Source organism: Acomys russatus, chromosome 17, assembly GCF_903995435.1.
Source record: "Acomys russatus chromosome 17, mAcoRus1.1, whole genome shotgun sequence".
Lineage (NCBI taxonomy): Eukaryota > Metazoa > Chordata > Mammalia > Rodentia > Muridae > Acomys > Acomys russatus.
This window is the reverse complement of record NC_067153.1, coordinates 57,578,457-57,594,899: the sequence shown is the minus strand read 5'-3', so window position 1 is coordinate 57,594,899 and position 16,443 is coordinate 57,578,457. Positions and strand designations below refer to the sequence as shown.

At 41.2% G+C, this 16,443-nt stretch overlaps 1 protein-coding gene across 1 annotated transcript in view; it reads left to right on the top strand.

Moving 5' to 3' along the window:
• Positions 1–7,315: 7,315 nt before the first annotated feature.
• The window catches only part of Nell2 (neural EGFL like 2), a 295,382-nt gene continuing 286,254 nt past the window's right edge, over positions 7,316–16,443 (top strand). Inside the window, exons 1-3 of the mRNA XM_051160259.1 lie at positions 7,316–7,416; positions 8,029–8,114; positions 8,539–8,667. Of these exons, the coding sequence (XP_051016216.1) occupies positions 8,051–8,114; positions 8,539–8,667 (193 nt within the window). The 5' untranslated portion in view covers positions 7,316–7,416; positions 8,029–8,050. The remainder of the gene's footprint in view (positions 7,417–8,028; positions 8,115–8,538; positions 8,668–16,443) is intronic.

The following is a 16,443-nucleotide window of genomic DNA, read 5'->3' as shown; positions in this document are numbered from 1 at the left end:
AATCCAATAAAGGTATTCATTTGAAGATGGAAGTATTAATAATTATATTCCGAGTATATTTAGAGTTAAGTTTATAGGATGAAGGGAGAGAGCTGATGAGGCAATGCCAATTTCAGAACATCACTAAGAATATCCTGGCCTTTAGCCCTTCAGGAGAGAGAGACACTCAGCTAAGCAGAGACTTATCCTTTAATAGCTGCCATAAACAAGGCCAGGAGCCAGCAGAGCAGCTGGCTCCGTGAGGATGCTTCGTTCTAGTCCGATGAACATTAAGTACTGAAATGTGCTGGCAAAAGCAGCCAGTGCTCACCATGCCTGACTGTTGGCAGTTAAAAATAAGGTCTATGTGGTAGGCTGAGCATTTGAACTGATACCTCATGGTGCTCAGACTGATGTGATTGATAATTCAGACTGGGCCCACAAAGCTATGTCTGTGTTTTAACCTCACCCACATTTTCAGCTCCTTTTTCCCCCCATGTACATTTTCCTATGAATTGATTCAAATCATCACATTTTTCACAGTGACAGGAACAGGCCAACCCTGACATGACATGGTTGTTTATGAGAACAGGTAGGGCTAACATTTGCACAATGCTCAGTAAGGTGGACTTGGCCCTCAGCAGCTCTTAGGTGGACAGGAAGGAGGATACTGTGAAACACTGGTAACAGGTGTGTGGGAGGCTGTGTCTGGGCCTTGAATGAAGGGGGCAGCTCCATGACCCCAAGTTCTAAGCTTGCTTTTTTTTTTTCATGCTCCTCTAGAGCTGTGTTGGAAGATCTGCTTTGATCTCTGAGTGTTAGTTGGCTTGTATGGGTAATTCAAAGTATGTGGCACACAAAGAAATGTTGAGTGAAAGCTGCACTGTCCTCCATGTCCTCCAAACAAGCATTGGCTCCATGTTCTATTGTTGGAATACAGAGGAGCCCGTGCTGCAAGAAAAGCCACTAGGGTTTCTCCATGGAATGTAATTATTCTGCTTCTTTATTCTGTTTTTTTTTTCCTCCTAGTTTTTCTTTTCATCTTACTTTTGTAGGTATCTTTTTTTAAAAATCTGCTTATGCTCTTCCTAGCCTAGCTTTGCTTCCAGAATCTTTCTGATACTTTACATCTTATGTTTTGACAAAACCTTACAGCCCTAAGTCTAATTTCCTGTCAAATCCCAGGTGGAGTTACGGAGGCTTCAGACTGTTTGTAGCTTGATGACATCCAAGCCTCTCCTCTGTGTGAACTCGAGCAGAAGTAGAAAGTTGCCTATTGTTACTGTGCAGTGAAAAGCAGAGAATGAAGTGAGAAGCCAGTGAGATGTTACAGTGGGTAAAACCCACTTCCCACTGAGTTCTTTCCCTGGAACCTGCAGAAAGGTGGAAAGAGTGAACTACCTCCATTGGATAGTCTTCTGACCTCCACACATGACATGCAAATCCTGTCCCTTACACACACACATGCACACACACACACCACACCACATGCAAATGCATGCGTGTGCACGCACACACACACACACAGTGGGTGTGATGGAGGCATTATGCTTTGTATATTAGTTTGGTACTTTTCATGGTTGGGCAGTATTCCAGTGTGCACGCTTGTATTACAGTTCACGTTCATCTATTTTGTTGCCAGTATCTGATTATTATTTATTTTTAATATTTTATTTTTTTATTAATTTATTCTTGTTACATCTCAATGTTTATCCCATCCCTTGTATCCTCCCAGTATCTGATTATAATGAGCAAAGTGGTCACACACATTTTGAAATGATGAGGGAATATATTCTTTTTTTTTTTTTTCTGAGACAGGGTTTCTCTCTCTACACCAGGCTGAATTTGAACTCACAAACATTCACCTGTCTCTGCCTCCCTGAGTGCTGGGATTACAGGTGTGCACCCCTGTGCCTGCTTATAGTCTCAGTTCTTAAAGGTGTATAGTAGTGAAGGCTTTACTTTGCAAGAAGCTTCCAAACAGTTTTCCAAAGGCCTTTACCTTCTGGTTACTATCGGGGAATCCAAGGTTGGGTCACATTGCATCCGATGTCTTTTACATTTATTTTACATTGTCAGCCTTTTTAATTTTTGGAAATTCTAGGATTATTTACTTTTCTGGATTTTGGTTTGTGTTTATGTAATGACTACTGATGGAGGGACATTGTCTGTATACAATTTTTTTTTTTTTGGCTTCTGTGTGTTTGTTTTTGGTAAATTGACTATTCAAATGTTGTGCTTTTTCTTAGGTTTCTTTGGCTTTAGTGAAAGGTTTTAATATAATCTAGAATCAAGTCTTTTGTTAGACATGACTTTGCAAATGGTTCCTCTTATTGTGTAACTTTTAATCATCTTAATAGTATCTTTTAAAAAGTCAAGTTTTTATTTTAATGAAGTAAAATGTTATCATTTAAAAATACATATGAATTTTATGTTCTATTTAAAGACCAAAATCATGAACAGTTTCTCCTGAAAGTGCTACAGTTTAGTGTTTATACTGTTCATGTTCCAGTTCAAATCAGTACAAGGCAGACAGAAGAAGGCTCAAGTCCTTTTCTTCCTCCCCATCCCCACTTCCTACTGAGGATGTACAGTTGTTCAAAAGATTGTTCCTATTCATTGTCAGATTTTTATATTTTGTAAGTTAAGTATGCATGTACACATATCTATTTCTATACCCCTTGCTCTGTCTTCTCTGTATGTCTGTCCTCAGACTGCACAGCCAGGATATGTGCAGTGTTATTGTGTATTATGAAAGTCACATGTTTTGCACCCTCCAATCTTATTCTTTACAAAAGTGCTCTTGGCTTCTGTATTTATTATGCATTTGACAATCAGTTCACTGGTTTCTGTAAAGAGCCTTCTGGTTAGGAGTATCTTGACTCTTTAGCTCAGTATGAAGTTAACAAATGCCACATCAGTAGTAAATCCCATCCACAGGGACTGCAGATCTTTTTGTCCTTATTTTCTTAGCAATGTTTTAAAGTTATCAATGGAAAATTTCCCTATGTTTTCTAATTTAAAAAAAATTTAAATAATTATTTTAATGCCCTGTGAATGCATTCCTTTGTAGTACTGTATAGACATATGATCAATTGGTACATGTTTTATGTTCTGTACATTTTTGTCTATAAAAGTCACTGTCCTCAGAACTTTTTCTTTGGCCCTTTGTAAATTTAGCATGACCTAACTATGTTTCTGAAGGAAAATTGTTTCTTATTTTATAATAGAAACTATTTTTTTTAACTCTCAAATGTATTGACAGTACCTTTGCCACATAGCCTTCCCTTGTTAGGTAAGATATAGAATCTTTCCATATGCCCATTAGAGTTATGGCATTATTTTCTAATTTTAATCCTGAGAAAACAATTTACTGTTTTATGACTAGTTGTTGATGTGTGTCAAATGCTGTCCTTGGGCCAGTTGGTATGATCACATGATTTTTTTTGGATAGATGACAAATTTAGCAGTTTGCTTTGATTGATATCAGAAACTTTAATCAGCTTTGTATTACTAGAATGACTCCCTCCTGTTTGTAATGTTGTTTTTATATATTGCCAGTTGGCTTACTAATATTGCATTAAAGATTTTGTGTGCATGTTCAAAAGGTATATTTTGTTTTTTATTGTACTTCTTGCTTTTTCTGTTACTCTTTTGTATCGTTTTAGTATAAAATAGTGATTGTTTTATAAAATTAGGGTGGAGAATGTTCCTTACTCTTTTGTCTTTTTGGTTTTTTGGGTGTGTATATCTGTGTGAAGGGGGAAGAATTATTCTTACCTGATGTTATTACTTTTTTGGCTGCCTAGTGCAATTGATGTTGAGTAGAGATGGGAGTAGCCATGTTTACTGACTGTAAGAGCAGAATACAGAAGTTTCTAAATATAGCTGTTGATTTGCCTGTTCCTTATGTTAGTTATGCCACTGTTTCTTTGGGGAAAATGCCCATGTATTTTGATGCTTCTTTGACAGGTGTGTGCATTTGATTTGAGGTTGCTCCATGTTTCTTGCAAGTTGACCAGTTATGATTGCACAAGTGTCTTTCAGGTTGCTTGTATGTGGGAGATCTTTGTTGTCATCTTGTTAATTTGTTTTGCTGTAAACTTGCTTTTTCAATAAATTTATAGCCACTTCAACTCTCTTTTTGATGTATTCATGTTTAAGATACCTTAAAAACCCTCTACCTTTAACTGAATTAATTTTATTTGAAGTGATTTCTTTTTAATCATATTTAGTTAGTTTATATTTCCAAATCTATTCTGAAAAAACCTTAGCCTTTTGTTATGTTTTAGATCATTTACGTTTATTGTAATTATTAATGTTTGAGTTATAGTCTATTTTATTATTTTCATTTCCTTGTACTTTGTGTTCCTTGAACCTTTTTCTTAATTTATTTCAAGTTGTACTCCAATTTATCTATTATGGTTTTAATTTTACATCTCTGTGTAGCATTTTAAATGGTATTATAGCATATATAAACATGTTCCACCATCTATAGACACATCATATATTACCATTTAAGTTAGAGTGAACAATCCTTACTGTCATATAGTTCTCTTTACTATCTCTGTGTTGTGATTATCTTAACATATGGAATCTATACATATTTAGATATTTTTAAAAGTATTTTAACTATTAGAAGAATGGTTACCCAAAGATGTCTATATCTTAGCCCCTAGAATCTGAATATGCTACTTTATGTGGCCAATATATTTTGCACTTATTATTAAGTCTAAGAAAAGTGGTTACCCTGGGTTGTGGAAATGGTTTAATATTATTGTACAAATCCTGTAAGATCAGAGGAGATTTCCAAATTGTAGCTGGAGAACTGGAGAAAGTATAATAGGACTTTCCTTACTGTGGTTGGCTCTGAAGACAGAAGGGAATAATGAGCCATGGGTGTCTATTTTTAAAGAGTCAATGTATGGAGCTATCCTATCAAGTTTGCAGAGGAGATATAGTTTCCCCCCCCCCCCCTTTTTGATATAGTAGATGTCCTTGTCTTGTCAGACAGAGCAGACATATCTCACCCTTTCTGGCTTTGGTCATAGTTCATTATTTAGTATGTATCATAAAATATACATTGTCTTAGATTTTCTATGGAGTCTGAAACCCCATCTCCCACGTTTTCCCAATCACTGCATCAGCCACAACTTTCCCTGCCAAGCTCCACCTCTCATCTTTTAGCATGTTGAGTGATTCCTTTTGTTACTATAATGCTCCTTTATGAATAAAATGCTGGACATTAATGTATGCTGATGGAGAGAGGAAGAGAGAGAGAGAGAGAGAGAGAGAGAGAGAGAGAGAGAGAGAGAGAGAGAGAGAGACAGAGACAGAGACAGACAGAGACAGAGACAGAGAGAGACAGAGAGAATGAGCACTTTTAAAGTGTAGTATGGTCAACTATTTTGACTAAAATTTCATTCTGTAGCGAGTTGATGTTTATTTATTCATGGATGGATGAATGACAAGGTCTCATAACCTAAACTGGTCTTGGACTCACAATGGAATTGAAGATGGATGACTTTGAACTTCTGATCCTGTTGTTTTTACTTTCTGAGTACTGGGATTATATGTGTGGCATGATACCCATCTTTATGGGGTGCTACTGGTAGGCCCCATTCCATGCTGGAGTCTACCAGCACCCTTATAGTAAATACATTATCTTTTAAATAGACATTTTAGTAATAAATCATAAAATTATCTGGTTCTAACAACATAAATTTGTTATTGGACATGTCTCTAGGAGTCTAAAGTGAGTCTTGTGCTAAACCAAGTTCCTGACAAAATTGTTCTTTGCCAGAGGTTCTGGAAGAGAGTGTTTCTTCGCCCTTTTCTGTACCTAGTTTGCTGAACTCTTTGGCTCACAGCTCTTCTCCACTTTCCCGTCTTCATGTTCAGCATCAGCAGCCAGAGTCTTCTTACAGAGCTTCACTCTGACTCACCTTCTGACTCTGCCTCCTCTGCACATAAGCATGCAATGAGAATCCTGGACATGTGTCTCTGCTGACACTCCTCTTATGTCTTTTCCAGCAATAAATAGTAGTTTAACATGCATAACACGTAGCCTTTGTTGATATTAATGCACGACAATATTTGAATGTGCTATTATAGAAAGATCTTTAATTCACCCAGGAAATAGTTTCCTTTTGTTTATTTTATTTGGTGCATACATGTCTTTCAGTCATCACATGTAAGTACTGGAATAGTTCTCAAAGTTTATAAGAATTGTCTTAGAATGTAGTATAAAATTCTACTTATCAAATAATTAAAAGTTCCAAAATTCTGATTCTCCCCCTTAAAAATTCCAAGAACTAGGGTAGATATATTACTGTGACTTATGCAGCAATGTCTGAAGTGATGCATGCAGTATGTGACATACCGTGTTCTGCTGGAGCCTCAGACTACCTGGTGGATTCTACTTACTGGAGTTGGGTCTTGTTGAAAACAGACACCGTCTAATTGGAGGAGGGTTCAGAGCTCTATCAAAACAGATCAACATTTTACTCTTCAAACTTTAAAACTTACCTATGATGGAAGATAACTGACTTAAAAATCACCGCAAATTTTAGGTAGCTCTTAAAAAATACATGTGCCAGTTGATTTTGTATTTGGTCCTCTAAGACTCACACACACTCCCACTCTTCAGTCCTAAGTATGTATTGGAGGGATGAGTATGGTCAACAGTGGAGTCGGACATCTCAGTTTTCTGGGCTCAATCATCAGCCTAATAAAATACATTTATTTATCTATCTATGTATCTACCTACCAACCAATAAATTATTCACCTAGCATCTATCCATCCATCCACCATCATCCATCTATCCATCCATCAACTATCCATCCACCCACCTACCACCCACCGTCCATCCGTCCGTCCATCCATCCATCCATCCATCCATCCATCCATCCATCCATCCATCCATCCATCCATCATATCTGTATCATCTACTCATTCTAACAAGTACCGACGCTTTTCTTAGTGGGTAGAATTCCTAGCTCTGTCCTTTAACCCTTACTACTGTGTGAGGTCCTCTTATTTGGCTTTAGCAGGCGCACCAGAGGTCCTGGAGCTGTCCAGCAGCTCCTGACTCCTGGCTAAGTTCTGTGTGCAGTCTGTGCCTGGAGGCTCTCCAGCGCCCCGCCCTGGGCAGAGATTCTCTCAGGCTGGGCTGGCCAGGCTTCCACGCTCACCACCCATCTCCACCAGTCTCCTTCGCCTGTCCAGCTTCACCTAGGAGTCCTGCGTGCTTTGGCGGGGTTCCTTTCCCCGTCCGGGAGGAGGTGCCCTGCACCCGGGGCTTCCTTGTCTGAGTGAGTGCGGGTTTCCCTCCTTTGCCCAAGGCGACTGGGCACCTTTCTTTGCAACCTCGCCTCCTGCGGCTGGGTGGTCCTTCTCTCCGCCGGGCTTTGGAGACACGCGCCCTATTTCGAGGGGTGAGAGCAAACGCCGCCTATCAACTTGGCACCTGGCATTGAGATCTTAGGATCCCGACCGGAGGCTGAGGTTGCAGACCGGCAAGGGTGGTGGAGGGCGGCTGCTGGGCAGGCTGGCTGGACCCGGCGCTGGCGCTGCGTGTGCGGGGAGGTGTGTGTGGAGGGGTGGGGGGCGAGGCCGCCCCGCCCGCGCCCCGGCTCGCGCCCCGCCCTCCCGGAGCGGTCTCCGCGGCTCCAGGCTCTCGCCATTGTCTCCGCCTTTCCAACAGGTTCGGGCGCGGGAGCGCGGGAGGGTGCGGGGCGGCCCGGCCCGGCTTTCCCGGGGCCGCCTCCCTTCCTCCGCGTGCGCTCCCGGGCCGCGTGGCTTGGCGGGGTGCCTCTTGGTGCAGGTCCCCTCAGGTCTCCGAGAGCCTGACCTGACTGCGGCCCGCCGCGTGCGGGAGCAATGCGTGCAGAGGCGGCTCCAAGTTCGGCGCGCACCCGGGGGGGTCGCCCCGTTCGGTCTTAGGTGTCTGAGCCCGGGTAGCGAGGGCGAGGCGGTCGCAGGAGGGGCCGGCAAGGCGTTCCCGCTTCACTCCCAGCACCTCTTGGTTTTTATCTTTATTTTTAAAGAGGGAGACGATGGACTGAGCCAATGCACGCCATGGAGTCCCGGGTGTTACTGAGAGCGTTCTGCGTGATCCTCGGGCTCGGAGCGGGTGAGTGGCCGCCGCGCTGGGCCGGGATGGCATCGGGTTGCTTCCTCGCATCCCTCTGGATTGGGAGCTCTGGAGGGCGCGGGTTTGCATTTAGGTCCCCTCTGTGTTTGTTCTGGGGACAACAAGGCGGGTCACACCCTTGGAGTCTGTGGCTAAGGGGGAACTTTGCACAGAGAAGGGCTTAAAGTAGGTCATGTAGATGGGACCCAGCGCTCTGCTATTTTAAGCTTGACAGCTAGTCCAGGTAAGGCTCTCCCAGTGGAGAAGCAAGTCGCCTCTTGTCAGCACTTCCCAATATTGTCGCCAAGACGCGTTTTTTGCTGCTGTGAAGGCTTACGTTTTAATGGCCCCCTTTCTTTCTTTCTTTCTTTCTTTCTTTCTTTCCTTCTTTCTTTTCTTTCTTTCCCCTCCTCACTCCCACCAGTTTGGGGGCTTGGTGTGGACCCCTCCCTACAGATTGACGTCTTAACAGAGTTAGAACTTGGAGAGTCCACTGCTGGAGTGCGCCAGGTCCCGGGACTGCATAATGGGACTAAAGCCTTCCTCTTCCAAGGTATGGTCCAGTGCGAAGCTTCCTGTGTGGTGGGGGGAGCTGGCCCTGTGGCTCCCTCTAACTTGGCGCTGCACAAGAGCGGAGGATCCCAGCTGGGGCGAGGGATCCCTATGTGCCCAGGGCCGGGCTCATTTTCAGGGTTTCCCCTCCTTTCTCAGGGAGCCCTCCTCCTCTCTTGGTGCACTTGGCGGTTCTAATAGATAGTGCCTTAATTACCGACTCGAAACTCTAGAGGCAGATGGGTGATTTGGGCGTCTGGGGAACAATAAATTGTAACACAAACGCCTCATTTGGGCGGAATGGATTTGGGAAGGAAACAAGACAGCTCAATCTTGGTTAAGATACTGACCTCCCAAAGTTTCGGCGCTTTGGTGCCCGCTGAGAGGAATTTTTGTACGGAATTTTTACTGTGCGTCACTGTAGTTGAAGCCAGATCACCATGGAAAGCTCCCATTCTTCCGTCTCCACCAGTGGCGAGAGGCAGAGAATGATACTGTTACAATCATTTTGAAATCATTTCAATGGAATGTTCACCCAGAAGCACAGCCTCCTAACATAATTGAATGTACATACAGTTTTAAAACTTTTTTCTTTTTGGAATCAGTGGACATCGACTATTCATACATATCCATATTTCAAATTAAATTTAAATATACTGTTCAGTAAAAACTAAATTTCAGTAAAAAAAAAAAATGCCGGCAAATTTATTGAGTAAGGCATTTGAAGACTGCTTGGCTTGTGGGAAGGTACTTAGCTTGAGGGTCTAAAAGGTGTCCACACTGTCCTCGGAGATGAGACTTACGGTTAAGTAGAGAGGAAGGCATGAGGGACAAGGTTTAATTTCCTGTATCCAAACGATCAAGGCGTCTTCCCCCACCACACACGGGGTTTTCTTTTGCTATTAGGAGCAATGGCTTCCAAAGAAGGCGTGTAACTTAATAATTACCGAAGCGTTGGCTATGCGAAATGCAGCCAACCCAGCACTCTGCCCTGAAGAAGCAGACACAGGATGCAAATTGAATGTTTCTGTGGTGGCGCTGTTGTAGCACATAGCAAGCTGTGTCACCAGTAGCACATAGCAAGCTGTGCCACCATGGACAGCAGCCCCTAAGCTCTGTAGGGAAAGGGAGAAACTGACATGTGTTGCTTCAGAGAGGAGTTTGTTTGTTTGAGAAAGTAAAATTAAGCTTTTAAAAAAAGGATTTCAGTTAATGTTATTAGTTGGTGTTTTTATTGTGACAAGTGTTTATGATGCCTTCTTTAGTTTCAGATGCTTTGTAGAGGGTGGGGCTGGGATGCTGAAAACAATGACCAAACGTAATCAAGGAAATAGAGCTCAGTTGTCAGCAAAAATTCAGAGTTAAATAGAAAGGTAATTAGATATAGGATATTGGCTTATAGTGTTTATTATTTTTATCTTTGAGTGTTAGTCTCTGCAGAAAAGGAACTAAGTTGTTTCAGGACTTGACAGACTGAATAGCTAGAAAGCTTTACAAACCAAGTTTCCAACAACTAAAACCTATTGTATTGAATTGTTTTGATAACCTCAAAGATTCCCTTTAGCCTTCTTAAGGATACTAGCTTCCTATACAGAGTGTCTGTCACAGCATCCTCCAGAAATGTACATTTTATGTGAGGAAATTGGCTAATTACATATTGGGCAATTTGACAGTTTCTAGTTAATAGTCTCAGGGCATGGACTTTCTTTTACTGGTTAATTTAAAACAATATTTATTTCTATATAAATAACCAGTTTCTTTAAAGTACACACAATGTAAAAAAATACATGGCAAATGCTGTAAATTCTCTCTGAACTGTCCTCAGCTGGTGGTGTCAGTTTTCACTGGTGACCTTCTTTTGTTTCCTACCTAACACCAAGCTCAATACTAGAAAGAGAAAATGCTTCATAAATATGGTTTTCATTCAAAGATGTGAACTTACACTTCCTGCCACATTATGAACAACGCTTTCTGCATTAATCCCTACTTACTGTCTACTGTGACCTGTAAGGCACATGCTAGTGATGTATTGATTGTATCTTAGTAATTTCTCTTACTATAAGACTTGAATTCTGAAGTCAATGGCAAGGGTGCCTGTGAGTGACTGGTGGCTCTGCATTGCCTTGGACAGGTCTTTTCCTGGATGGTAGGCTGGCAGCAGCTTTGTTAAGAACTCAGCCCTGCATTGTGCTGTTTCACCAGATTCCCTGGGGCTTAGAGAGACAAAAGCATTCAGACCACAAGGAGTTTTAAGGCTCCATTTTTAGTGAATTGAGAATGCTGCCAGTATTTTATATAGTGTGTAAAATGTCATAGCAGGAATAGAAAAAAAATTATAGAACCCACGAGATGCTCTCAGACTTCATAAAAAATTTCATGTACAAGTTTTCTGTGGTAACAAATACATCCTAAATAAGGGAAATGGCTTCTGAACCATTGATAGTTCATAGATAACCATAGTTCATAGATAGCCATAGATAGCAAGACTACTTTTCTATCTCTTCACTTTGAAATGAGAAATCTCAAAGTATGTTCACCTCATGACTTTTACTTATTTAGTATTTTTCATTTTGGCTACTTCATTGTTCTCTTTCTTATTTCTGAGATATATGCACTTGGGAGCTATGAATGGTATTTGTAAATTATAGCGATATATGAATCTATTATTTAACATTTTGTTTTATATTCATAGTAAAACTTATACTTCCAAATCATAACTTTTTATTGTAATAGCAACCATAATATCACAACAACGTTTTATTGTTGCTAAAATTTGATTTACAGTTGCTTTGAAATTTTAATGAGATTTTAAATTCAACCATTGCTTAATACATGTGGGCTTTGTATTATGCCTGCTATAATAATTATCTAATATGTCTGGGCAGTAGTTTGGGGTTCTAGTCATTTCTGGATGTAACCTGATACATACACCAAACCAATACTTCTTATGCTTTAAAACCGCCAGAGTGTATGCCGGCAATGAAAATGCTTGCAGCGTAGTGTACAGAGCTTCAAGTCCACTGCAACCATGGACGCAGTTCTCCTGCCTTGCTTTGGTGCCTAGCTAGTATTTTGCCAGATAATGGTCATAATCATTTTCTTTTCTCCGTGTACTTGAGACATCACAGGGAATAGAGCATGCACACAAAGTTAGCATGGGTTTTAGCTCTTTGATCCTAACAAATCCTCCAGGTTCCTAAAATGGACAGTCTCATCTGTTGTCTTATGCCAATGCCTTCTGAGGTGTTTGTAGATTGTATAATCTCATTAACCCCTCAAGGGTAGATCAGATCAAAATGTTTTCCCTTTAGTTGATAATTTAAAGGTAAGCTTAGTAATTCTTCTTAAATAACTTTCACATTTAGAAGGAAAAAGTGTCCATAGGTATTTGGTGGTGGGCCAGTGACTTGGCTTTACAGCAGGAAGCAGGTGATGACGGCTTAAGTAAGTGTGTGAGCTACATCTCTCATTGGCGTGACAAGACCCCTGAAAAAGCAGTTTGAAGGGATGATTAATTTTGCCTCAGAATTTGAGAAGGGAGACAGATGAGGAGGATGGCTGTACTTGTGAGGAGCATGAGAGGGCGAGGGCCAGGTGTTTGTGCATAGGAAGCAGAGAGAGATAACTCCTAATGTTTTCTGTTCACTTTCCCCCAGTTTCCTTTCTGTTCAGTCTGAGACCACAGTCCCTGAGCCACGCACGTTCATGGTGGGTCTTTTATAGTTAAACCTCGTATATCCTCTCAGATACAAACAAAGGCGTGTCTGTGTCTATGGTAATCCTAAATCCAGTTAAGTTGACAGTGAAGATTAATAATCATAGTGGACATCTGTGAGTTTCAGAGTAATGGCTGTGGATGCTCACTCATAGAGTACAATAATACACTGATTCAGAGAGGTGCTTAGAAATCAGGCAGACCAAGGCAGAATGCCAAAAGTTAAGCTACAAGGGTGGGGGTACTTATTTGTCTGAGCTTCAGTAGACATGATGATAAAATGAATACCGTTATAATGTAAGTTCATTCATCCAAATTATTGTTGTACAATTACTGTACTTTTGGGTGTTAGGTATATAGCAAATCAAGAAGTTAAAGCTTCATAGTGTCTTAAAATTAACTACCAAACAACTATAGATATAATAACTTTATCATTATTAAGATGAATTACATGAAAAATTGGTAGCATAATAGGAGTTCATGGAGGCTCAAGGTTCGAAAGAATCTCTTTGAAGAATCATTTACAGTGATAGATAAAGGATATGTGTATCATTTACATATACAAGTATATATAACATTTAAAGGATATATCTCTATATCTATCTATCTATCTACCTACCTATTTATGAGGCTGTGGGCATTCAGAGAGTAAGAATAACACACTCACAGAGGACATGAACAAATAACATAGCTCAGGCCTAGAATGAGCACAGTACATTTGGAAAAAAATGAAAATCTAGAGGCTTGGAGATTCAGGGGTTCTGGAATGGCAGGAAGTAAATGTGTGAAGCAGGGACTGGGATTCCATGGTAGAGCACGCCAACATAACCAAATTGAAAACTTAACATTGTACAAAGATAGTTTGTGTAGGTGGACTAAGGGCTTCCTAGGGCCTGCATACTCTACTGTTGGAACCCAGGAGCTTTGTTATGACTTGGGGAAATTAAGCTTTCCCCATGAAATGTGAGCTCACCTTAATGATGCTGTCAGGGATTATCTGCATCAGCCTCATGTAGTCAGCGGAGTCAGCATCAGAGTGGTGTGATGTGAGAAAAACTAGACCCGCCATCACTGCCTTTGAAGATGGAAGTGGGCCAAGAACACAGGAGGTCTCCAGGTGCTTGAAAAGACAAGGGAGCACTTGCCCATTGGCGCTATGAGAGGGAACACACCACCATCTTCATCTTGATTGTTGTCCAGTGAAACTAATTTTGGATTTCTGATCTCCTGAATTGTGAAATAATAAATATAATGATAACTTATAAATATCACTATTTTCTTGTGTTGATTCATCAGCAATAGGCAACTAATGTATTTTGTTGCATGGAAATGACTGCTTCTGTAAGAAATACCTAAACCTGTGGCGGTAGCTTTGGCATTAGGCACTGAGCAGATAGAATTTTGGGGAACATGTCAGGGTTTCCACTTTTAGGCTTAATATCAGTTATATTATTTACTCTCTTAGCATTGTCTACATTCTGTATGACCAATTGTAACGCTTTCTATTTCATTTCTGATTTATTTTGAGTATGTCTTTGTTTACTTCAGCTTAAGTGTGTCAGTGCTGCTTATATTTGCAAAATTTCCCTGGGTCTCAGTTCTATCTACCATCTATCTATCTATCTATCTATCTATCCATCCATCTATCTATCTATTGTCTATTGTTCAATCCAATCATTTCATTCCTTCTGTGGTGTAGCTTTGAGCTGAACTTAGTTTGTTCTTGTTTTTCTAGGTCATTGAGATTCTGCTCTGGTGAGGGACGTTCCTCGTGAGTGGCTCCTCTGTCCTCCTATGGTAGAAAGGAAACAGCATCTCCTTTTAACCTCTTGTGTAACAACATTAATTCTCTCAGTGAGGATGGAGTGCTCAAGACTTTGTGCTCCCCCCAGGGCCTCCATCAATACCATCACTGTAGGTTTTACACTGCGGCAGCACGTTTCGAAAATACTCATCTATTTAAACCATAGCCATGCCACTATGGCTGGGGAAAATGTAATATGATACGGTATTTGCTATGACTTCTGGGTTTCTGACCCTGTCATACATTGCCTGGTCTCCCAGGCATAGCTTGGAAATTCCACTGAAGCCCTGTTACCCTCACCATTGTATTTTGTACACTGGAAAACATGCACGGGTGACACTGAGGTCTGCTGTTACCTTGTGCAGTAGCCAACCAGACTCAGAAAACAGCTGCAGTGGCCCCTGAGTGCTGTGATGGCTGAAACACTGTTTTCCTAGGCAATCTTGTGCAAGTAGGGAACCTTGGAGCTCTCTTTTTTAAAAAAGTCTTTCAAGTAAGTTTGTTGTCTTTACATCATTGAGACTGTGATGAGTGAACTTTTGCTTTTTCATAAAATGCCTTTAAGCCATCTTTCCTATTCTAATAAAAGGCTCTTGATCTGTGTGTGAATGTGTGTGTGTGTGTGTGTGTTTGTGTGTGTGTATATGTACAAGCATGCTTGTGGAGGCCAAATGTCAAATTTAGTTTCAATCCTTAGAAATTACTCACCTTGCTTTTTGAGACAGGGTCTTTAAGTGGCTTGGTGCTTGCTAGTCAGTGAGTACAAAGGATCTGCCCAACTCTGCTTCCTCAGAGCTGATATTGTAAGCATGTACCACGTGCTCAGCTTTCTTTCTATCTATCTATCTATCTATCTATCTATCTATCTATCTATCTATCTATCTACTTAGTATTTTGTTAGACTTTCTAAAGATAAGGTTTATCTGTGTAGCCCTGGCTGTACTGGAACCCACTCTGTAGACCAGGCTGGCACCAAAGTCACAGAGATTTACCTGTTTTTTCCTCCTGAGGGCTGAGATTAAAGATGTCCACCACCACTATTTGGCTCCCGTGTGTGTGTGTGTGTGTGTGTGTGTGTGTGTGTGTGTGTGTGTGTGTCTCCAGACCCTCATGCTTGTAGAGCAAATACTTTCTAAGCCCCCAGACTTAAATAAAAATGGAACACTGTTAGCAAACACCCCATTTTTCCTCTAGCCTTCCATGCTCTTCTCTGACCAAATCACACAGTTTCCGTATCTTACTGCTCTGTTTTTTGTCTGTTTGTTTGTTTGTTTTTTGTTCCGGGTTCTCACCGTAACTCTGGATAACTCAGCCAGTGATATTCATGAAGCAACCTGAAGACTTGTTCACTTGAAATGTCTTTTTTCAGATTAATTAATCCTTCAGCTTTTAACTCAGCCTTCTCAAAGGCCTCAGGGCATGGACAATGTGTATACAACTTTTTGCCAGAGTGCAACATAAATGCCTTCCAGTTCCATTGGCTTCTGAACCCTCAGGAGCCATCTTCACTCTGCATCCCCTCAGCATTCTGTTCTTCTCAGCTACAGAATCACCCATTAGGCTCCATTGACTGTGTAATATAAATGCTCTCAACTCTGGTTTTTCACACTTTTCCAAATTTCTCATAAACCATTTCAAGGCCTTCTGAAAAAAAGAACCAAACAAACATGATTGAGTATTGTAACAGGAAGTATCCAGTTTTTTATATAGCGACAAAATACCTGAAAGAAAGAGGGGAAAGCCAGTTTTGCCCTGCTTCCCCGCCTCCCCCCCCCCCGTCCCCAGTTTTCTGTCCATGAAGGGCTAGTTCAGTTGTTTTGGACTTGAGTTAAGTCAAGACATCCCGGCGATGGAAGCCTGTAGCAGAGTCACCTGGTCACCTCACGGGGAGAGAGGAAGAGCTGGCATGACATATGTCTACCGGAAGCATGCCCACCCTGGCCTGAGTCATCTGCAGGCTGCCTCTGAGGAACCTGTTCCACTTTAGCTTCCTCAGTGGCTTCATCCACCCATGAAGTCAGGACCTCTGTGATCCAGTTGTTTCTCGGTACTGCCACCACTGCTGTCTTCTTCCTTTTCCCTCTCTTCTTAAACCCAGGCAACCCAAATATCTGCTCTCATGTGTTCTTGATCTATTTCTTCTTAGATTGTAGATTTTCACAGGACGCATCTTTGAGTGACCATTTCTGATATTTTGTTCTGCTCTGTTGTGTTTTTTCCCACTGTATTATTTTTCAGCCCTAGAATGAATTCAAGTT